This window comes from Terrapene carolina, unplaced genomic scaffold (genome assembly GCF_002925995.2).
Source record: "Terrapene carolina triunguis isolate 2854851 unplaced genomic scaffold, T_m_triunguis-2.0 Scaffold93, whole genome shotgun sequence".
NCBI classification, from domain to species: domain Eukaryota; kingdom Metazoa; phylum Chordata; order Testudines; family Emydidae; genus Terrapene; species Terrapene triunguis.
The window spans coordinates 289,832-314,344 of NW_020664444.1; the positions used below are offsets into that span (position 1 = coordinate 289,832).

The following is a 24,513-nucleotide window of genomic DNA, read 5'->3' on the forward strand; positions in this document are numbered from 1 at the left end:
ACACACTTTCAGTGTTTGTCTTTTAGGTTGCAGGAGACATACATACATCTATTGTCTATATTATTTTAAAATTGGGGATTTTTATCCCTGATAAACAAACTTGGATTTCTAAAGTCAACAAAAATGAATAGGAGAAATATTTCTCTTCAGTTTGTGAGGGCTAAGTCCACAGGATCCTTTGAAAGTGCCCAATACAGAAGGCGTCAGTGTCCAACATTACCATCCCTCATATATCACATCACAAAAGCTGAAGCATGGATATAATACTTTTACCCACCCCTCAGGAAGTTTTTGGGAGCTGTATCTAGCAGAATTGCTACACAGTTCAACAGCATTATGGGACAATAGCAATGCTGCATAGTTCTCAAGATGCCTTAGAGACTCCAACTTTGTTAGTACAGCACCTCTTAAGACTGTTGTGGTACACTGCTCGTGATAGATACAATATAGCGTCTAAAGCGGAAAAACAATGCTTATGTGAGCTATAACTTAACTGTCCTTAAAATAAACCCTGCTCAGAAGAGGGCTTAGGGCATTGCTTTATCACCATTTGCCTCAAACTCTCAGCCTAGCCAAGAAATCTTGAACATGCCCTGATATTTTTAAAGCTATACAGCAGACAAGACTGGGTCAATGTCCCACGGGAAAAAGGAAGGTGGGTTAAGTATCCTTTCTAGCACCAATCCCACTGCCTTTTCTTCAACCAGATTCCATTCAATGGAAAGCAGGCCCATCACCAGAGTTGAGTGCCCTTCTGGGAGTCTGATCTCAAACTAAATGTCTCCTAATCTGAATCACAGCCACACTGACTCACAATCTTTCTGGAAATCTTGGTAATCGTAGCTGGGAAAAGGAGAGTGAATGAATCAGTAGGCTCTACACTCCTTGCCCCAAATATCTTCAAGAACAATGAGGCTGCTAGTGGCCAGCTACACTCTCCCCTCTGGAGATCATATGATTACAGTATGGAGACTTCTAAATGGCCTGCTCTCAGCCCTAGAGCAGGCCCTTTAGCACTTCTCTATGCACTCTTCTCCATGCATTCTCATGAATGGCTAAGTGTGCTCCTACACAAGGCATTCAACTGCTTTGTCCACGAGGACATCCCTACACTGAGATATACCTATCCAATGCAGGAACCACTCCACCATAGTACACAGCACTTCCTGATATGTCCGTAAGCAGCATGCACGTGGACTTTACCCGTTCCACGTGAGAGCCTTTGCCTTATCCTCCCATAGTATAAATCTTCCACTAGCATACCCCAGTCACAGGGAAGTGACTGGGGGAAGCCTCTCCTAGAATAGTTTTGGTCCCCTCCTCCAAGTGCAACAGCAAGGAGCAGCCTTTTCTAGCCTATTCTCCTCTTCACTGGAGGGGAAACATGGGGATGAAGTAGTTTCACTTGACTTGCTCTCCTCCAATAAAGCAGAGATTAAGGACGGCAAGCCTCTGGCTCAGCTTTTGCCCCCTTCCACTGCAAAAAGAGTCCATTCCTCAGTGAAAGTTTGTGAATTACATTTTGGACTGAGTCCAAATAATCTGAGAAAAAAAGTAGAATGAAAACATTTTTTGGAAGCCGATTTTGTTATTTGTGAGGTTTTGCCTACTATAGAAGGTAGTGCTCAATATTGTAACTTGTTCTAGATAGAGAATAATAGCTAAAACTACTCAACTTTTTCCATGGGCCATAACCCTACCTGCTGAGCATGGCTTAATAACGAGGAACATGAATATGCAGAGGAGATGGAGCTTAGTGCAGGAGTCCGCCTGGAGAAGTTTCTAACTGCAATACTGTAATTTTTAAAAGAGCAAAGTACCCCACAATGCAAACACCCAACTTTGCAGGCTCTCACATTTACTATCTACACAGCAATGACTGCAATCATTCTTGCTTTCTTTCATAAGAGACCTTCTTTGGGTGAAAGTAGTGTGTGTGCAGGATCAGATGTTATAGGGACAGTTATTAAAAAAAGCAGTGGGCAGAAAGAGGAAAAGATATTTCTGAATGACAAGAGAGGGGTTGCTAAACTATTTGATGTTACAGAAAATGTGTTTAGAGAAATTTGCTTTCAGACTAGCATCTGATTTTAACAGGAGGAATATCCTCTACTTTTCCCTTTATGCCAGGAGCCTGTGAGGCACTGTACCCCCTCATCCTCCCCCCAAAAATATGACCATGCATGTTAGTGAATTTGTTGTAGAGTATTGGTGTGGATTCTTTACTACAGGATCTAACTGCACACTGGTACTTCTTCAAAAACAATTAGGAGGAAAGTAGCAACTTAATCAGACTCTCCTTTAAGGATCTGAAAATACTGACATATTGAACTGTTACACAACAGGCCTCTTTAGGTGCATATGGAAAATCTAGCATTGCTTGGTTACTTCTAGGACATTCAGACTAACCACAAAAATGGAATCCACCAATGGGCTTGACACAACAGCAGGGTGATCTTCCTTTGAGGGGGACTGGGGGTGGGGGTGGGGGGGGGGGAGAGAAGTACTTTGTACAAAAACAATTGAAGTGGCAAAGGAGCAAAAAATGAGAGATTTCTGAAAATGGATGAGTGAATAGATGTGGTATTTATACTGCTTTAGACATGAGGTAGGAATGTCTTTGTCCAGGCATGGGCATGCTCTTTCCAGGGGATCTGGTTACCCAGAAGCACAGATATATGGAAAACACTATTAGAGAAGTTACTTTTAACATGTACAAAGCAAAGTCTTTGCTGTGTCACAGGAAATGTTTGACCACAACAATTTAATTTGAAAAAGGATGAAGCAGACCGATATGAAACAAACATTTATAGATATGACTAGAGTACCATACATTTTCTCCTTTGATTCAACATTTTCATTTGAACTTCCAACTATTCAGATTAGTGTATAAGCTTATTGTATTTAAATCGTTTAAAATATTTTCAGAATTGCTAAAAGGTCTGCAAGTTGTTTGGCCAATGACCAGGACAAGAATATTTGTACATCTCATTATACAAAGAGACAAATCAAGTCATCAATTGTACATCAAAGTTTTCACTCTTCCTTCTCTACCCAAGTAAATAGGTTGGCCCCACTAAAATGCACAATACATGCATACCCTGGAAAGAAAGCTACTTGCCCTCATCTCCTGAAAAGCTGAAGAGTCTAATTACTACCTCAATAGTAACATTTTATACTAACTGGTTAATTTAATTTAGTTAGTATTAATTAAAAGCATGCTGGTAAGTTTATTGTTCCTTGATTAAACTTGTAAATCCATCAAATTAAAATTCCTTGTTTAAAACTTTATGAACTTCAAAAGCCAAAATTTCAATTTTAGAAATTTCAGTGCCACGTTCAGCATTTTACTTTCTTACAACCTGTATCATCGGTGTCTGACTGCCAGACACATACATCTGATTTACTCACATAATTATAATAAGTACCACGGAAATCCTGCAACCAGAACTATATTAGGAGTTATGCAAGGGTGCAACTGACCTGACTGCAAATGCCAGATACCAGTTAGAAAAGAAAAAAAAAAAAAAGGGGAGGGGAGGGGGGGAAGGAAAGTAGAGAGGAGGTGCTGGTTACACCTCAGCAGAAGCATTTAAAAGCTCCCTGATGAAATACAGTTTAATGATCATCTGAAAGTCACAGAAATAATCCCAGCCCCATAAAGTGTAGGACCGGTACATGATCTGGGGTGTATGCGTGTAGATCGGTTTTAACTGATCTTAAATGAAGCTGGTAATGCAAAGTCTATCCATTAGTTTGCAGCAGAAATAGAGCTGAAGTGCACAAAAGCAAGATCCTCACTTCAACGATATGCATGTGGAAGCCTTAACAGAAGCACAAAGAGCAAGCAAAGCGACCCTGAATTCCATTTGTGTTTGTCGTTTTTAAAAAAAACAAAATATTTCAGACATATGCTTCCCCTTGAGATGGATAATAGATGGGTTGGGAAGATTCCTCTGATCGGCTGCACATGGAGTTCTAGCAGCAAGTAGGGAGACTGGGACATTTTGGATGAGCTTTACTATTTAGCAGCATTCTGATGGTATCTGTGCCGCCAAACTTCATGTATCTTTTTGCACCATTTATGAGCATTCCCACTTGGGTCCATCAGGTAATATGTCCTGTTAGGCTACAAGTAAATAATAGTTTAATGACTATTTCAAAAACAAATAAAACAAGAAACAGAAAAAACCCACAAATACTCTACTGGTAGCAAGAAAACTAATTCAGAATTAAATGATTATAAATCTGTTCAGGAACATATTAATATCAATTGTAGTAATACATCAATGTACATTATTTCTGGATAACTGTACAGTTGGTAAATGACATTTTTCCATTTAAGATATGTAGACTGATTAACTGATACAGTAAGTCATTGGCACAATTTTAGTCAGTTGCAATATGCAAGAGCGCTTTGACTATTTTGAAGAGACCAATATGAAAATCAAACTCTTGAAGCGTTTCTTTCTATAACACACAATCCATTTAAAGTTTATATTTCTTTGTTAAAAAAATTTCAATCCTCTCTTTTCATAAAAACACACTAATACCAGCAACCTAGCATTCATGAATAACTCTAAAAATCTTTGTAGTACACAGGCAATGAAAACATTTCTATCAACAAAAAGTTCCAATTTCATTTCCAATAAATTTATTAAAGAAAATTGATTAAAATTTTATTAAGACTTTTGGGAAAAACCCTAAAGATAGGTCACTTACTGTATGAACGAAAAAGGTCTTAAAATTCTTGGCTTCTGGTCGCAGCTCTAGTGACCATGGAATTTCTCCTTTCAGAACTTTGTTGACAGGATCCACATAATAGAGATGGGGCCCTTCAGTGAGCAATAATTGGCGCCGACGAGCAAACAATCCCTGACAAGGAGAACAGTAGCAGCAACACCAAGTGTATCAAGGCAAAGGAAGAAATTAATATTACTATTAGATCTATTCTCTCAGAGCTCTTGTGTGTGTGTTTTTCTCACTTCCCCCTGCCCCACAACCCTCTTAAAGCATGTGCTTAAGTCATAGTGATGTCAGTGGGCTTTAGCACTTGCTTACATGCTTTCCTGAATCACAGCCTTAATAAAGAGCAGGGAACAACTGCCTTCAGTATTTATCTTTCTTATCAGGAATCTGTCAAATCCTTGTACGTGTACTGGCAGGCAGCACAATCACTATATAATGTATGCATTCTAGTATTTGTACTCACTGATAAAACTAATATTTTTATTATAGATGGATAAAGTAATATGGGATTCTTATTCTCTCAGGGCATCGTTATAGAAACAGAGTTAATATAGGTTGGCTAATTTCAGAGTTGGGCTTCTAGTAAGTTTCTGAATTTATTACAGTTTCAAAATGTTAGAACATAAGAATGGCCATACAGGGTCAGACTAATGATCCATCTAGCCAAATATTCTGTCTCTGACAGTGGTTAGTGCCAGTTGCTTCAGGCAGTTGGAAGTTTAGGGATACATGGAACATGGGGCTGCACCCCTGACCATCTTGGCTAATAGCTGTTGATGGACCTATCCTCCACAAATTTATCTAATTCTCTTTTGAACCAATTTATACTTTTGGCTTCACAACCTCCCCTGACAACGAGTTCCACAAGTTGACTGTGTGTTATGTGAAGTACTTCCTATGTTTCCTTTAAACCTGCTGCCTATTAATTTCATCAGGTGACCCCTAGTTCTTGTGTTATGTGATCACCCTAGCCCACGTGCATGCTGACTCTCTCTTTCTCTCTCTCTCAAAGAATTCTAACAGATTGGTGAGGCATGATTTCCCTTTACAAAAGCCATGTTGACTCTTCCCCAACATATCGTGTTCATGTGTGAGAGATAATTCTGGTTTTTAACTATAGTTTCAATTAATTTGCCTGATACTGAAGTTAGGCGTGTGTGTGTGTGTGTGTGTGTGTGAAAAACATTACACACACCCTTTTTAAACTAATATATTTGGAAGGTAATACCGACAAGACACTTGTATGTGCATGCAACATTAGCAGTCTCAGTCCCACAAAGAAACTAAGTCCTATACAAGTTAATAAAAATAAGTTAAAAAATGACTAGACTAAAACAACATCACTAACTTTACATAAAAAGTTTGCCCCTTCCTCACCTGTTCCCCTTCTTATCCACTCTCCACTTTGTCTTTGCCTACATCAAATGTAACTTGCATTGTAAGTAATTTGGGCAGGGACTGAGTTTGCCTGTGAAGCTCACATAGCGCTGTATAAACAATTTCTGCTTCTTGACTATATTCTTGTATGCATCTCAGTGCATTTCTGCTGAAGTGTCAATATAACCAGCATTTTAAATAGTTAACCTCGTGACACTGTACCCCATATTCGTCATAGTGATATTATTAGGATATGATTATGGCATAAAATACATCATAATTATGCAAGATAAGTCATGTGAGGTGTCATTGGAAAGGTTATGATTTACTGAATATGATTATCATATTTGTATGCATGTACCATTTTTGTATCTGAAGTTAGGAATATTGACAACGTATGTATGTGTTTACACCTGGGGAACACCCACTAGACAAGATGCTTTCATTCTGAAAAGCTGTGTGGGGAAGGGCCATTACAGAAAACAATAGGCCTTAGAAAAAGCTTATCTCCCACCTGGGGGCCTTCCTGAGGACGCTGCAGACAGCCTCCGAGTCATGGCTGCTGTGACACTACAGGGACATGTGACCAGGTCACTTGGTGCTGGACTCCATCTCGGGATATCAGTATTTTTCCACTGACTGGCGTGGGACCCAAGCATTGAAACAAAGGGTTCCCGCCATATGCAAAACTATATAAGGCAGGGGAATAACATCATCTTGGTTCTTCATTGACTCCCCACCCAAAGAGACTCCTGGAAACACCCGAGGAACTGAGGAAAGTGCTTGACCCAGTCTAAAGGGATTTTTAGCTTGTGAATGGAACACCTGGGGATTCCAAGCTGCAAGCAAGTGTAGCTTGCCCCTTAATCTGCAGCCTGCTTGTATCATCACTTAGGGTGAGAATTTGCTATTCATATTCGATCTGTGTAGTATATTAAGCTTAGTTTGCATGTTTTGTTTATTTGCTAGGTAATCTGCTTTGATCTGTTTGCTATCACTTAAAATTTATCTTTTGTAGTTAAATAAACTTGTTTTTGCTTTGTCTAAAATCAGTGTGAGAGTCATAACTTGGGGCAGAAAGCTGTTGTGAATTCCTCTCCACATTTAGGGAGGGGGTGAATTTCATGAGCTTACGCTGTATTTTGAGTTTACACTCAGAGGGAGGGTGGTGGTGTGTGGAGGAGATGAGTAGCTAGGAAGTTCCCTAGCTGGAGTCTTCCCATGCAGGGCTGATCACAGCAGCTGCATGTAACTGCAGCTGGGTGTGTCCCTACCTATGTGTGTGCTGGTGAAAGTGCAGACTGGTCACAGCAGTACAGTGTAAAGGGAATCCAGGCTGGCGGGTCAGGGGGGGCTCAGTAGTACTTCAGTTCCAGGTGGCACCCCGGGGGGAACGCATCAGAAACCTCATCTATCAAAGTTCCAAGAGGACTTTAAAAATAAAACTGCTGGTTATATAGACATTGTCGCAGAGCAACATACTTTTCAGATATTTTCGCTCCCTGCACAGCGGTGAGCAGTCACAACCATGGACTTCTGAAGAGAAAATGCAGAGTGACATGTAAGTAGATAATGACGGGGGTGAAGACACTGCATTTGTAGGCAGCAGACCATGACAACTAACGAGCCAGTTAAGTGACAACAGCCTTATATTTAAAATATCTAAATTGATTTTAATGCCACCTCTGCCACCCTCTACAGAGTAGTCCTAAGTCAGATGTAGGATAGAGGGAAGGAAAGTGGAGTTGCTCTTAGAATGAGAGATTGTTTCATTCTACCTCAGAAGGATTAAAAACTACATTGAGGACAATAATGGCCTGTATTCTAGTTTCAGACATTAGCAGCCCAACAACACACACAGCAAACATCAATATCAAGAACAACTGAAGACTGAGTGTCATGCTGGACTAATCAGATTGATAAAGGAGGAGAGAAGACACCTCCATTCACAGTTGATTACCAATTGGAAGCACCATCAGCTAATCTGACTGCAGCTTTTGTCCAACCAAGAGTGTACCATAACATTTTTTTAAAAAAAGGAAGGATATTAAATTTGTGAAAAGCTGTTTGTTAGGAAATGTTATGACATCTTTTATAAAAGGAACAATAGATTTGGGACAGAGCTAACAAACCTATACAAATCAGGGAACTCCAAAAACCGGTTCCTTAGCAATACATCTCTCAGAGGTGCAACTGCAAGAACAATGACATTTTACATCATGACAGATAGGATAATGAGACTTACCTTTCTTTTATCTACTGGACCCATTTTTAGTATTAAGTTGTTTTCTACAAACTGGTGCCTAACAAGGAAAAAAAAAAAAAAAAAAAAAGAATTATTGTCATTACAGAAGCACCCCTGCCCCTTCTCCCCCCCAATGTAACCACAACTACCCTAGTTATTGTTTTCTTTTTCTTTCAAATCTATCTGGGATATTTCTAAAGATCCACTGCCTTGGAATCTTTAAAAAGTTCCAATCTCTCTCTATAGGTCTCCCCTCTCTGTTGATGAGCCATGCATATAACTTTAAATACACCTCTACCCCGATATAACGTGACCCGATATAACACGAATTCGGCTATAACGCGGTAAAGCAGCGCTCTGGGGGGGGGGGGGGGGAAGGGGGGGGAGAGGCGCGGGACTGCGCACTCCAGCGGATCAAAGCAAGTTCGATATAACTCGGTTTCACCTATAATGCAGTAAGATTTTTTGGCTCCCGAGGACAGTGTTATATCGGGGTAGAGGTGTATTAGATGAATTTCAACCCTACCCCAAAATGATTTGCTAGATATCAGTAAGTTATAATTTATTTTCAACTTAATTCCTACTGTGACAAGACTGATGGATTGCACCTGTTATTGATTGTATAATCTGAAGACAGTGGGGCTGTGGAGATGTGACTGAGCTTAATTTAGCTTGAAGAGCTTCTATTATTGGTGCCCATATACGAGAAGCAAAGAATCATGCTGTTTTCAAACCTCAGATTGATTTTACAAGAGTAGCAGATAAAAAAAGCCTCTCTTTATTGGTTAGCTGAGTTCATTTGATATGGAGTCAGAGAGAAAACACAACCCAGTATATATATGACACTGACACACACCCACCATTTTTCAGATTATCACTGCCCATTATTCTTAAAGTGGTACTAGCAAAAATCTTTAGTCAAGAAAAGCATAATTACTAATGAAATCATTAACTGTTCAGCTACTAGGATTCTGATAAAGATGAATATGAACCAAGGCAAGAATGGATGGTTTACTGTTTTGTAGATTCCTTATTACAGCACAAAAATCATAGATCAACCACTTTAAACACCTTACCATGGATTTCCACCAGCCTGTTTTGCCAGTAGTAGTCTCTTCTCATCTTCAGAAAACTGCAAGTCCAACTCAAAGGAGTTATTGTCAAGATCGTGAATGTACTGTTCTATGTTCCCTGATGTTTGTGGGTGACTTGTCTCTGGGGCAGATAGTGAAGGGGAGGATGCCGAACCAGAAACTTGCATGCAACCAAATTGACTCAGGAGATTGTCGTACTAAAGAAGGAAAAATTATTAAAACAAATTTTAGTCACTTGTTTTTTTAATAAAAAGTGATATTCAACATTTTTATAGAAAACACTGAAAAGCTGTTTTTAACTCTAAAGTTTGACTGCTGATTTGCTACAATGATTCACTCTAAAAAAAATATAACCAAGAAATTACTTGGTTTGTAACAGCAAATACATCACTGTCACAAAGTTGGGTTAGAGATACCAGTATGTTAAGCAAAAGCTATAAAACAAATCAGGTAATTTATTACTTGTGTACATACATGACAGAAAGCCAGTCATGTTTCGACGTCATTCAAAATGGAACTAAAAACAACTCAATAGGCTAAGTATTTGGAAGCAGTGGATCTTTAATTTTAGGAATGTCACTAGAATCATACATTGTCTTTCCCACCTCTAGCTTTTATGGCTGTGTTCTGTTTGTCACAATCTAATACAAATAATATTATTTAACTCTTGTATAGATTTTCATCCATAGATCTCAAAGTACTTTACAAAGGAGAATAAATATGAGGTCATCCACTTGCATTTTGATTTGTCTCCAGGAATGATGCTTCCATAATCTCTAAGACTATTCCATATCCAAACACATCTTATTAGGAATTTTCATTTGCCAGTTTCATCTCACTACCCCTAGTTATTTGGTCTTATTATTTGTTAAGCAGTGTGCACCATAAGAGAGGAGCTAAGAGTACCCCATAAGAGGTATAACAACAGGTATGCTCTCTTGCATACCCTGGAACTCTGGGAGGTATAAAGGGGTAGAATCCACAACACTACTTAGGTACCTACACACAGATCTAGGTACCTAAATCCCATTTTTAGGTGCCTAGATCCCCCACTGTGATCCACAAAACTCCTACTGAATTCTGTAGGTGCCTAAACTCACTTGGCACCTAAGTTTGTGTCTCTAGGCATACACACTGCTGCCTCACTCTAGGCGTTGGACACCCATCTCCCACCTGAGCCCCAGGGGAAGACAGGCATTCAGATGCCTAACTTGCCCAATTTGATAGCCACATCTAGAGGGTGCCTGCTGGATCAGGCCCCCTTAAAAAAAAAAATTGAGGAGGTGGTTGGCTGCTGCCACCACGGCCCACCTTGTAACTTTTAGCCCAGTGGTTACAGCACTTGCCTGGGATGTGGGAGACCCAGGTTCAATTTGGCTCTCTGCTAGAGCAGGAAAAGATTTGAACAGGGTCTCCCCTATCTCCAGAGAGTGCTTTAACCACTGAACTATGGGATATTCTGATGTGGGGGCTTTCTCAGTTTCTCTTGTTGAAGCTTTGCCCTTGAGGATAAAGAAAGAATGATTGGAGCAGGGAGACTTGAACCAGGGTCTCCTGACCCCTGAATGAGTGCTCTGACCACTGGACGACAGAGCCCTTCCTACACTCGCTCTCTCTCTCTCTCTCTGACCCAAACACTTTTTCTTTATCCACTGGGGACCATCTTAAACAGGAGACATTGAGGTACTCTAACCAATGGGCTAAACGTCATAAGGTAAGCAGTTGCGCCAGCACCTGCAAAACAGCTGGTGGCAGTGGTTGCATGGAATGAGGCAGGTGCTTAAGTCATTCCCACAAGAACCTACATAGATACCTAAGCCAGGAGTCAGATTCCTGTTCATAGATCTCTAGCAGATCTAGGTGTCTTCCTGCAGTCTGGATGCAAGTGCCTGTTTCTGAGAAAGGGAAGTGACTTAGAACAACAGCCTCTCCCACTGGCTAGACCAGGCAAGGCGCTGCCTAGTGTGCTGGTTTTTGTTGATTGCATTTTAAGGTGCCTATCTCTCCCCATTCATTGGACTATAAGGTGAATAGAAATCTGGCTAGATCGTCGGGCTCAACGGATAGTGATCAATGGCTCCATGTCTAGTTGGCAGCCGGTATCAAGCGGAGTGCCCTAAGGGTCGGTCCTGGGGCCGGTTTTGTTCAATATCTTCATTAACGATCTGGAGGATGGCGTGGACTGCACTCTCAGCAAGTTTGCAGATTACACTAAACTGGGAGAAGTGGTAGATACGCTGGAGGGTATGGATAGGATACAGAGGAACCTAGACAAATTAGAGGATTGGGCCAAAAGAAATCTGATGAGGTTCAACAAGGACAAGTGAAGAGTCCTGCACTTAGGACAGAAGAATCCCATGCACCGTTACAGACTAGGGACCGAATGGCTAGGCAGCAGTTCTGCAGAAAAGGACCTAGGGTTACAGTGGACGAGAAGCTGGATATGAGTCAACAGTGTGCCCTTGTTGCCAAGAAGGCTAATGGCATTTTGGGCTGTATAAGTAGGGGCATTGCCAGCAGATCGAGGGACGTGATCATTCCCCTCTATTCGATATTGATGAGGCCTCATCTGGAGTACTGTGTCCAGTTTTGGGCCCCACACTACAAGAAGGATGTGGAAAAATTGGAAAGAGTCTAGTGGAGGGCAACAAAAATGATTAGGGGGCTGGAACACATGACTTATGAGGAGAGGCTGAGGGAACTGGGATTGTTTCGTCTGCAGAAGAGAAGAATGATGGGGGATTTGATAGCTGCTTTCAACTACCTGAAGGGGGGTTCCAAAGAGGATGGATCTAGACTGTTCTCAGTGGTACCAGATGACAGAACAAGGAGTAATGGTCTCAAGTTGCAGTGGGGAAGGTTTAGGTTGGATATTAGGAAAAACTTTTTCACTAGGAGGGTGGTGAAGCACTGGAATGGGTTACCTAGGGAGGTGGTGGAATCTCCTTTCTTAGAGGTTTTTAAGGTCAGGTTTGACAAAGCCCTGGCTGGGATGATTTATTTGGGGATTGGTCCTGCTTTGAGCAGGAGGTTGGACTAGATGACCTCCTGAGGTCTCTTCCAACCCTGATATTCTATGAGTCTATAGGGAAGTTAGGCACCTAACTCTACTGTGTGGATCAGAGTGTTGTTTCTGTGATTTTCTAAGAGCCCAACTGTTAGGCACCATGATGCTCATCATAGTAATACCGAATCCCTTTGTGGATTTCATCCACTGTCTTTTGATGCTCCTGCTGTGCAGTGTCCACACCACTCCTCATATAGCAGAGGGTTTAACAGCCATATCTGAGCTTGTAATTTCAATCCAATCTGCTTTCAGTAAACATCTCACACCCTGTCTACTAGTAAAACGTCAAAAGTTCCACAAGTGGGGAGCACAATGAGAAAGCTTTGGAAGGAATTCCAATGACACAATGGAACAATCAATAACTTCTGTTTGGAGATTCAGAAGGAACAAGGAAACTATGACATCAACATTTTAGAAATAAAGGACCCCACCCATTCAATGCCATAAACTTCTCAAGAGAGACAAGGTGGGTGAGGTAATATCTTTTATTAGACCAACTTCTGTTGATGAGAGAAAAGCTTAGCTTTCAAGCTACAGAGAGCTCCTCTTCAGGTCTGGGCTCTGTGTAGCTCAAAAGCACATCTCTCTCACCAAAAGAAGTTGGCCCAATAAAAGATACTACCTCACTCACCTTGTCTCTAATATCCTGGGACCGACAGGGCTACAACAATACTGCATAAAACCTCTCAAGTAAGATTGATGTGCTTTTACGGATTGCTGCTAACTCCTGCACACATTTCTGAGGACGCAACTGAATGCATTTGAACTGCTGTTTATAAGCAAATGCCACCAATATATGGAAATTGCATTAGTTCCTCAACTCCTAATGATTGCAGTCAAGGTTTGCACTTGTTTAACAGAAATAGGTGAGTGCATGTGAAGATTGGAGGTTACACTAATTAGAGAAACTATTAATCCTCAGAGTAGAAGGGTTAATCTTACTAACCTTTCTCCTCGTCTTAGAATAGTTTCTCAAGTAAACAGGTACCATTCTTAAAAAATTTTTTCCTGGTGAACGCTGAACACACACCTTAATTGGTAGTGAATCTTTTTAACGCTGATTTCCTGTGATCTCTTGCAAAAGGTGGTCTCTCTCCAGTGTGATATAAACTTCAGTCTACCCTTGTGGGGAGACGAAGAGTACTGTAGCCCATAGGGCTAACTTGCTTGCTTACTTAAATATATTTTCTTATGGGTCTGTTTGTTTTATTAGAATAGATGTATAGATTTGTACTAGAGTATTTTTGGCATCTCTGGGCTTTTGTCTCTCTGTGTCTAGAGATTACCTATATCACTTTGACACAGCATCTTCTAGTCCCTGTACAATCAGTCTCCAAAGGCACTTCCTCTTCTCTATCTAAGGTGGACTCTGACGGAGGAGAGGGTGTCCCCCCCCCCCTCCCCGCGCCTCGCTAGTCACCTCCTCTAAGAACACGCTTGACAACCTACTGCTCTGCCACTCTGGGACCTCTCTCTTCTGTCTGCAGACTGCTTATAGCTGCTTTTCTGATAACTTCCTCTTCTGACTCTCCCTATGGCTCCTAAGTCTCAGTCTCTGACTTGCTCCTGAAGATACCATGTCAGCCTAAGCTAATTCTCTCCCCCTACTTCTAGTAATTGGCCCTGCAGGTGGGTCTATCTCCTTCGGTTCAACCAGACCAATGGGGATGGGAACAGAAGCTCTGTCTCCTCTCTCTCTGACAATCTTTGTCACTATCTGCAGCTCTCTCTCTCAAGGAGTTCGCAGCAGTGGGCATTTCTGTAGCCCTCCTATACTTGAGCATTGTTGCTGTGTGCCAATTTGCCATCTCTCTTTCTAACACATTGCAAATCCAACAACTGACCATGGTCTGATTTATAGCTGTCCAGCATGCTTAGGCTGGCAGCCACTCACTCCTGCCAACAGCGAGTTTTCTCGCCTGCCCCCTCTGCATGAGATTGACTCCACTCTAACTTTTTCTCAAACTCCTGTCCCTTTTGGAAAAGTACTACTCGTTCCTCCGAAGCTACATGTAGCTGAGTTTTTAAACTCCTGGATAATATTTCTTCACACAACGCACAGTCAACCTGTGGAACTCTTTGCCAGAGGATGTTGTGAAGGCCAAGACTATAACATGGCTCAAAAAAGAACTAAATTCATGGAGGATAGGTCCATCAATGGCTATTAGCTAGGATGGGCAGGGATGGTGTCCCTAGCCTCTGTCTGCCAGAATCTGGGAAATGGGTGACAGGGGATGGATCACTCAATGATTATTTGTTCTGTTCATTTCCTCTGGGGCACCCGGCATTGGCCACTGTTGGAAGACAAGATACTGGGCTAGATAGACCTTTGGTCTGACCCACTATGGCCGTTCTTATGATCTATGTTTGGGAATCCCCAGTGGCTGAATATGTGCTGTAGGGCTCTTGTGTCTAACTCCCACTTGTGGTCTTCTGAGAATCTCCTGCACAATGAGTCTGCTGTGGTGTTCTGGTGTCCAGATAGGTATGTGGCTGAGATGACATTGTTGTGTTGGATACACCAGTTCCACAATTTTAGTGCTTCTGAGCATAGGCATTGTGACCTCACCCCCCCTTGTCTGAGGGGTGAAACATGCAGGCAATGTTGTCCATCATTACTCTTATGGTCCTTTGTCTGATCAATGGTAGAAAGTGTTGGCACACATTGCAGACTGCACATAGTTCTAGGAGGTTGATATGCAATGTGGATTCTGATGGGGACCATCTGCTCTGCATCGTGTGGGTCTGTAGATGTGCTCCCCAACCAATTAGGAGGCATCGGTTGGTAGTATCAAGGATGGTGTGGGTTGGAGAAAGGGGACCCCCCCCCCCCCCAATCCAGACATTTTGGGGCTGTGTACACCAGTCTAATGAGTACTTGATCTTGATTGGTATCAATAGGAGTTTGTTTAGGCTGTGTCTGTGGGGTATATACACTGTCCGTAGCATGCCTGGAGACAGTGCATGTGTAATCTGGCGTGTTTTACCACAAACATGGCTGCTGCCATATGGCCAACCAGTTGTAAGCACATTCTGGTTACAGCCATTCTCTGTGGGCTGGTTCTCACAGTGAGATGAGACTATGGATGAAAATCAGTGAGCTGGGAGGAAGGCTCTGGCTTGTTTAGCATCCAGCCAGGCCCCAATAAATTCCAGATGCTATACTGGCGTCAATACTGATTTTTTTGTTTATCTGGAGGTAGAGGTTCAAGAACAGGTCCATAATTTTTCTTATGGCTTCAACAGTGTAAATTCTGGTCAGAGCTTTGAGGAGGCAGTCATCCACGTATGGGAATATTACAATTCCTTGTGTGCACAGATGCACCGCCACCACCTCAAGGACTTTGGAAAATACTCTGGGCACCGTAAAAAGGCCAAAGGGTAGTACCTTGCATTGGTAATGGTAGGACCCCAGGACAAAATCTGAGGAATCACCTGGGGGAAGAGTTTATGGTGATATGGAAGCACGCATCTTGGAGGTAGAGGGCCAAGAAACCATCCTGTTCCAGTACTAGGATAACTGTTCATAGTGTGATCATCCTGAAGTGTTGTAGTTTGACGAACTTGTTGAGGTTCCTCAACTCTGGGATCTCTCTCCACTTGCTGGATTTCTTTTGGATCAGAAAATAGTGGGAATAAAAACCTTTCCCTATAGGCTGGAAAGGGACCAGTTCTACAGATCCCAGTCACAAAAGATGGTTTGTTTTTTCTCATAGAAGGTGTTTGTAAGAAGAGGGATGGGGCAAGGTAGATGGGAGAGGGAGGGAATGGAACAGAGTACTTTTTGTTGAAGATTTTTAAGACTCACTTGTCTGAGGTGATTTGTTGCCATGATGGGTAGAAAGGGGCCAAGCGGTTGCCAAACTGATGGGCTATTAAAGATGGTTGAAGCAACTGGACCAGAGGGAGGCACCTCAGGACTTCAACCAAAGCTTCAAAATTGTTGTTTTGAGGTGGATGTGTGAGGTGTAGCCCCTTGTGCTGGTGTCTGCCTCCGCTTAGGACGCCTCTGTTGCCGGCATTGCGTGTCATAACTGCCGCTGAGGGGTGAAATGTGGAGTTCAAGACCTTGGGGTAGGCTAGTATCTACCCGGTCTTCTCTTTGGCGCTGGCTTATATATGCCGAGTGAATGGAGTGTTGCTCTGGAGTCCTTTAGGCCTGGTCTACACTAACCCCCCAATTCGAACTAAGGTACGCAACTTCAGCTACGTGAACAACGTAGCTGAAGTCGACGTACCTTAGTTCGAACTTACCGCGGTCCAGACGCAGAAGCAGGCTCCCCCGTCGACTCCGCGTACTCCTCGCGCCGAGCAGGATTACTGGAGTCGACGGCGAGCACTTCTGGGTTCGATTTATTGCGTCCAGACAAGATGCGATAAATCGAACCCAGAAGTTCGATTGCCTGCCGCCGAACCAGCGCGTAAGTATAGACAAGCCCTCAGAGAATGTAGGGACTCATCCGTGAGCTCAGCGAAGAGTTTAGATCCTTCAAAGGGTAGATCCTTGACAGTGGTCTGTGCCTCTCTGGAGAGCCCGAATAGGTGAAGCCATGGTGCTCATCTCATCACAACCAATGTTGCAGTAGAACTGGCAGCTGTGTCTGCAGAGTCCAGAGAGGCTTGCAGCGCGTACAGGCCAGAAGTTGTCCTTCCGTCACCAGTGCCTGGAACTGCTCCTTTTTGTCGTCTGGGAGGTGTTGACAGAATGCCTGGAATTTGGAATAGTTTGTGATTATATTTGGCTAGAAGTGCCTCACAGTTAGTGATACTGAACTAGAGTATAGCTGAAGAATATGCTTTATAACCAAAGAAGTCTAACCTCTTCCAGTCCTTGTTGCAGGAGGTTGGTCTAGAGTGGGTGTTGTCACTCTTTCTTTTGTACCGCATTGACAACAAGGGAGTTTGGAGTAGGGTGGGGGAAAAAATTCCATGTCCTTAGTGGGGACACAGTATTTCTTGTCCACTCACTTGCAGGTGGATATTGACGCTGGGGTCTGCCAGATCACTTTGGCAGGATCCAGCGGGGCCTCATTGATCGGGAGTGCTATCTTTGAGAGCAACAGCACAAGTTGCTCGATAACGTCTCTTCAGATCCCTCTGAAGAGAATCTGCAATCCTGTGGAACAGTTCTTGGAACTGTTTAAAATCATCCACCGATGCTGGAGGTGGTGGCATGATGGCCTCATTGGGGGACAATGAGGAGAAGTGGATTGGTGGTGTAACCTCTTCCTCAGTTTCTTCCTTCTGCACCTCTAGCGCTTCTGGTTCAGAGTCAGGCGGTCTAGAGACTGATGAAGATGAAGAGTGTATTTGTCTCTGTCTCTGCTCTGTTGACGGTTTGGGAAAGTGCGACATATATGCAGCCCATAGGTTCCAATAGTGCCAATGTGAGGGAATTGGCATATGGGATTTCATCCATAGAGGTTCATACCAGAAACCTAGTTCGCTGCTAGTCTCCAGGTATCGAGGATGAGAAGATGATTCTCTGTGTGGATGCCCTTGATATGATGGTGAAGTGAGCAATGCAATGGAGTACTGCTCCTTTTCCTCCTCGCTAGAGAAGAGTGCTGCAGTCCTCAGTGGTGAAGGGGAGTAGTGTTTTGTCTCCAGGGAAGAGGCATGAGCTGCAGAAAGCTTGTTATGGAGAAGAGGCGACTCGGGTGTGAGAGATGAACAGCTCTCGTGGGTATCAAAACTCCTGTGGTAGTTGCAGGAGCATCCTCAGCATCAGTGGCTGTGTAGAAACTGGGGGCATTGTCGGTGCCAAGTGCATTATCTCAAGTGGCCAGTAGATGGTGCTGAGGGTCGCGTTTGTGCAGATGACTTGATCTGTGCTGAGGGCTTGCTTGGTGCCAAAGACTTGGCTGGTACCAAGGGCTTGGTCGATGCCAAAGCACTCAGAATTGTTTTAGTTGAGGTAGTCAGCACTGATTTCAAAATTCTTGCACTGTCCTTGGTTCCGAGTGACAGTGTTTCTGTTTGTGGTCCTGCCTATTTAGGGTCCTTGGACCTCTCCTTAGCACTGATACTGGAGATGCGCAGATGGATGCGGGAGCTAAGTCTCGCCCCTGAAGATGTTGGCTACTGACCTTGCAGGGGATGCCTTTCTCTGAGGTAGCTCCTTAGAGGGTGAACTAGTGGCCCATTTCCTTTCTTCTGGGCAAAAAAGAGTAGATTTTCTCTTGGTGGTATGCGGCGAATGAGGGTTGGCTGATGATCGTGCTGATGGCGATCGCCACGTAGGAGAGGCATCGGGGCCAGGGTCTGAGGTTGGCCAGAGAGAGCTCTCCATTAGTAAAAGTTTTAGCCTCTGGAGTGAGCCTTCAATTTGAAGCAGTGGGTACACTTTTGCGAGACGTGTCCCCCACGAAACAGCGTATGCACCGTGAGTGACTATCGCTCACAGGGATGGCCTCATGACAGAAGAGGCACCTCTGGAACCTGGAGGATCTGGGCATAACCCTGATAAGGGAGAACTTCCCAATTGGGAAGGGTGTAGAAAAGGAAACCTATGATAAGTTAAGGGTAACAGGGAGGGAAGAGCAAAGAAATTTTTTTTCCCCCCAAGAGAAAGAAAAAAATAAAGGAAATCGCTAATATCTACAAAGTTATAATGGAAACACTACTATTACTAAAGGCTATGGTTGTATGAAGGTCTCTGCTCAGGATTCTATCCCAGACCAAAGGCGGTTGAGAAGGAACTGAGGGTAGTTGGACCGCACAGTACTATATAGACGCCACTCACGGTACGAGACAGAGAGGACTGCATGTGCAGCCCAACAAGCAGTGATACTGAAAATCTTCAATCCCAGGCACAGGAGCGCTACCGCACTTACAGCATCCATAGGGATGCTACTCAAAGAAGAGCTCAAGAGCTAAATGAGACCCTGTAAAGGTTCTAGCAGTTTGAGTTTTCTACCTTGCTTCTGAGGAGAGAATATTGCTTCAACCAGTGGTCACCAGATTGCTTCTCAACGCCAAAGCTGCATCCTCCCCTGTGTCCAGAACTGCACTGTGAAATATGTACCTTTTTTCTGCAAAATGCTGAAAGCATGAGTGAGAAAAGTAAGTAGCAGCGGTTCTTTATGCATGTCAGTAACACTGATATCCAGTCAGGTGATGCTTATGAGGATAGCGCTCTTCTATCACAGTACTGTAGCTCTTGTTAGCAGCACTGTGTCTGCTATCTTCTCTTGGACTGTGAAAAGTTGTTCTTTTTATGAAATTTGTCAGAGACATGGAGCCTTCAGGAACCTGAAAAGAGTTGTTAAGACTGGTTCTATGTTAGAGATTACTATTCCGCTGTCTGATCCGAATGAAGACTCAGAAATATTGAGGTATTGCTTCTCCTAAAGGAGAGGTAAGGGAAGTAATAAAGGCTTCTGCTGGATGAACGTTTCCGCTTCAGGCAAATATTTTGGCAATAGCTGCACTGCACACCTAAATGTGAAAGACCTTTGGTATTTAAGACATGGGATGACAGTAAACAGGAGAAGACTGGCAAGCACAGCATTCAGACTTCCAAAAAGTTAAACTGACGTCTATGTTTCCAGGAAAAGCCTACATCTTTCAGACAATCTGTATGAAGTGACACAAAAACATTAGTTAGCTTTTAAAAGAAAATAGTCACATTTTATACTAAGGTTCCATTTATAAGCAGTTTTATAGAATAAATAAATGATCAATCAATTGTCAGAGGCTCCAACAAATCAAGAGGTTGCTTATAGCTATGATTTATATCTATTAACACCTTGAAGAGCTGTGCTTATAACCATCTCTAACACATACTACATAGATCTACCAGTTTAACTCGAGCTGGTTGAAAAATGGGTGGTGTCACTCCCATACAGAATTTTGCTGAAAATGAAATAATTGTTTTCATCTACATTTTAGATGGAACATTCCAGTTTTTCAGCAGAAATAAAACAAAATATTTCAATTTGGAAATGCTGCCATGGTGTCTAATGGGAGCACTCTCCTCTCTAGGCTGGGGCTCCCTGGTTGTTCAGCATTCCCATGATGCATTATGGTTCCCCTCCCGAAGAGCAGTGGCAGTGCACAATGGGAGATGTAGTCCAGCCAGCCCAGGGAGGAGAATGGGAAGGTGATGTATCATGGCAACATTTCCAAATAAAAGCACTTCAGTTTTCAGCTGAATTTTTTTTTGGGGGGGGGGGGGGGGGGGTGGGGGGGGGGGGGGGAGTAAACAGAAAGACACTTTTCACACATAAAATCTGTTTGGTGAAACCCCCAATTTTTCCTCAAAAAACAACTGCAATATACATTTTGAGACCAGCAATACCAATATTTTCTATTAATCATCTCAAGATAAAGTGTGACCAAAACAGTTTTAATAAAAATATTATCTTGGCAAGAATTCATCTGCTCTATGTAAAGGTCTCAAGTTGCAATATAGCACAACTGACACTTACATTTCCATAACAATCCTCATCATCTTCAGACATAGCGGGTAAATATGCTGTGAGCTTTGGGGGTGTCTGATGATGCAGATTCTCCCATGTAATGGATTCAAAGAATGGATGAGCCTTAAGAGGTCCATACCCTCCCATTTCTTCACAGCCTAATCTCTTTGTAGCATCCAGAACCTGGATAAGTTAAAATTAAGTTTGTACTTCTTTAAAATAATGGCAAGCAGTTTCAAAACAAATTTTAACTTTATAACAGCACAATGGCAATCCTTTCTGGGTTTTAACCTGCACATTAACATGCAGAATGCTGTGACTATTAGTCTGTCCAGCTTTAACAAATATGCACTGACTAAAAAGGTAAATATTTTCTGCAGATTCATTTCACTCTTGCTCCTAATCCTCATTGATAAGACAGCACTTTTTTAATCCTCACACTATAAACATCTCACCATAATTCTATAGTAGGTACACTTACAATGGTGTGCGATATGGGTTATGTTCTTTGAAATGCAATGCAAATTAACTTGAATTTTACCAATAATGAAGCAATTTCTGTCTAATAGCTATAGAGAGATGTTTTCAGACAAATAATTTATCTCTTGGCAAGTTGTATGATGCATTAAGAGTATAAAAAGTCTGTAAATTTGTGCTGTAAGTCTGAAGTGTTGTTTTGTGTGATTATCTAGAATAATTTGTTTCAACTTGACTAATAGACGTGTTCCCCATACACATCTTCGTCACAATTCAGATGAAAGTAAATTTATAATGCTGTTTAATAACCGATGCTTACTTACAAGATGACAATTTTCTCCCTATATGGCCAAGAACTTTAAAGGTTTCTTGTTAGTTTAAAGAGGGTTTGAGAGTTTATAGTAGTTTGGATACAAATGTAGGAAAACTTCATACATTCAGCACATTATGCAGTTCCTATGTAATTTATTCATCTGGCAACAATATAACGAATATTTACCAAAAGCTTTTCCACAAGGTCTTTTGCCTTGGGGAAGAATTTTTCTGGGAAGTCATATTCCAACTTAATTATCTTCTGAAATATAAGATATTCATTGCTGCAAGAAAACAAATATAATATTTAGTCATCAGATGTTACCTAGGATACTTTTATCCTGGCATTACACAAGCCAAGCAAATAGTATATAGAATTTTTTTAAAAAAAAATCAATCCATTATTTTTCAAATGTTAAGGGCCAGATTCCGGCCAGCCCCTGTGAGGATGCTCACAGACGACCAGAGGGAGAGCACAAGAAGCTTTCTCACCTTTACAGCCCTGAACAAGGGATAGACAAAATTCATAAAGGGAGAATAATTCCCTACTTTTTGTACCCATTTGGGTACTAGATGCCTGAATGGGGGGCAGGAATGCTGAAGCGAGCACAACTGACTCAGTATAGAGATGGGAGTGTGCTATATCCTCTTCATGGATGTGGTAGCCACCATGGTGATGTGAACTGCATGGGAGCCCCTGGAGAATTTTGACTAGCCCCTGGGGACTCCTGGTTGCAGCAAGAGCACAATCTAGCCCTAAATTATTAAAGTAATAGATATATTGAACAATGGTTGAAAACTGCCATTTAGTGAAAACTGAAATAAAAAACTATAATTTACATGTAAGATATAATCTGAAGTCTCTTACCCAGCTCTAAATGGTGGCAATCCGGCTACAAGCTGGTATATTATACATCCAAGAGCCCAGAGGTCAGAACTTTAAAGAAAGGGGGAAAAGAGAGGGAAAAAAAAAAACCATACTAATTACTGTCCTCATACAGTAAGCCTGTATAATTTAAGTTTGACGGCATTTCTTATTCTCAACTTCTACCAGTCAGGATATCAGTAACACATACAGCCAATGGAAGTGTCTTGAATTCAGCACGATCCACACACTCTTCTTACTACATTATTTGGCAAGAAAAGACAGCTAGCAAAGCTGGCTATAAAGAAAAGTTGTATCTATACTCTGACAAAGTAATATAGTTATGACAAAGGAAAACAGTAACCACTTCAAAGTAAAGACGCTCCCTGGGTTATGCAAGACCCAACTTACGCAAATTCGCACTTACAGAAAAAGTTCCATAAGCCAGAAATAGGATTTTCGAGTTGCGGACATTTTTGCATAACGTACGTGTCAGGGTTCCCTCCCCACTCTTTGAACTCTAGGGTACCGATGTGGGAACCCGCATGAAAGACCCCCTACGCTTATTTCTACTAGCTTAGGTTAAAAACTCCCCCAAGGCACAAATTCTTCCTTGTCCTTGGATGGTATCGCTGCCATCACCAAGTGAGTTAGACAAAGATTCAGGAAAAGGACCACTTGGAGTTCCTGTTTCCCCAAAATATCCCCCCAAGCCCCTTCACCTCCTTTCCTGGGGAGGCTTGAGAATACTATACCAACCCAATAGGTAAACAAGGTGCGCACAGACCAGACCCTTGGGTTTTTAGGACACTAAAAACCAATCAGGTTCTTAAAAGCAAAACTTTATAATAAAGGAAAAAAAAAGTAAAAGAAGCACCTCTGTAAAATCAGGATGGAAGGTAATTTTACAGGGTAATAAGATTTAAAACACAGAGGATTCCCCTGTAAGCAAAACTTCAAAGTTACAAAACACAGGAATAAACCTCTCTCTTAGCATAGGGAAAATTCACAAGCTAACACGAAAGATAAGCTAACGCATTTCCTTGCTATTACTTACAATTTTTGTAATCTTGGATGCTTATTTCAGGTAGGGTTTTAGGAGATGGTTTTTCCTGCCCTGGTCTCTGTCCCGGAGAGAACAATGAAACACACACAAAAAGCCTCCCACCACAGATTTGAAAGGATCTTCTTCCCTTATTGGTCCTTTTGGTCAGATGCCAACCAGGTAATTTGAGCTTCTTAACCCCTTACAGATAAAGGAGGGATTTTATGCTACCTGTAGCTGTATGTTTATGACAGTACGGGTACACGTTTCCAACTTACACAAAATTCGAGTTACGCAAGGCTTTCCGGAACGGAACGACTGCGTAAGTCGGGGGGGGCGTCTGTACATAACCCAAGTATACATCTGAGCTTGCTTGTTCCTAAAACACTGCCAGCCAGCATACCTGACAGATCAACCAAAGGAACAGGAAAACAACTACTGTTGCAATCTAAGGCACTGATTTGGATACAGCTGTGTATGCTCCTCAAGAACTACTTCCCTCTTCCCCAGGTCAAAACTCCTACAATCACAAAACAAATCTTTCATTGAAGACTTTCATTTATGTCCAAAAGGCTAATGAGACTAAACAGCATTTGAGGCACTTTTTAGGAGAATCACTGTGTAGCAAGATCTTTTTGATATGCTGGCTTGAAAAGCTGCTTATTAACCACCTTACCACAACATATATTGCACCTACTTTGGTGAAAGACTTAGCATTAACATTTCTTTTTCAGGATAGGGCTCTCTCTCTAAAGAACCTACCAACTCAGAAAATACAAGCTCCTTGTAAAGACAGTGGATAATGTCACTTCTAAAAGGAGATGGCTAACTGGCTAAAAAGTCCTTCACTAGCCAAACT

General features: G+C 42.1%; 1 protein-coding gene across 1 annotated transcript in view; it reads right to left on the minus strand.

The window, feature by feature from the left end:
- Positions 1–2,747: 2,747 nt before the first annotated feature.
- PDPK1 (3-phosphoinositide dependent protein kinase 1) overlaps positions 2,748–24,513 on the minus strand; it is a 47,886-nt gene continuing 26,120 nt past the window's right edge. Inside the window, exons 7-13 of the mRNA XM_024215562.2 lie at positions 22,613–22,681; positions 21,932–22,028; positions 20,965–21,138; positions 9,448–9,662; positions 8,372–8,429; positions 4,723–4,875; positions 2,748–4,129 (exon numbers count right to left, since the gene is read on the minus strand). Coding sequence (XP_024071330.1) covers positions 4,022–4,129; positions 4,723–4,875; positions 8,372–8,429; positions 9,448–9,662; positions 20,965–21,138; positions 21,932–22,028; positions 22,613–22,681 — 874 coding nt within the window. The 3' untranslated portion in view covers positions 2,748–4,021. The remainder of the gene's footprint in view (positions 4,130–4,722; positions 4,876–8,371; positions 8,430–9,447; positions 9,663–20,964; positions 21,139–21,931; positions 22,029–22,612; positions 22,682–24,513) is intronic.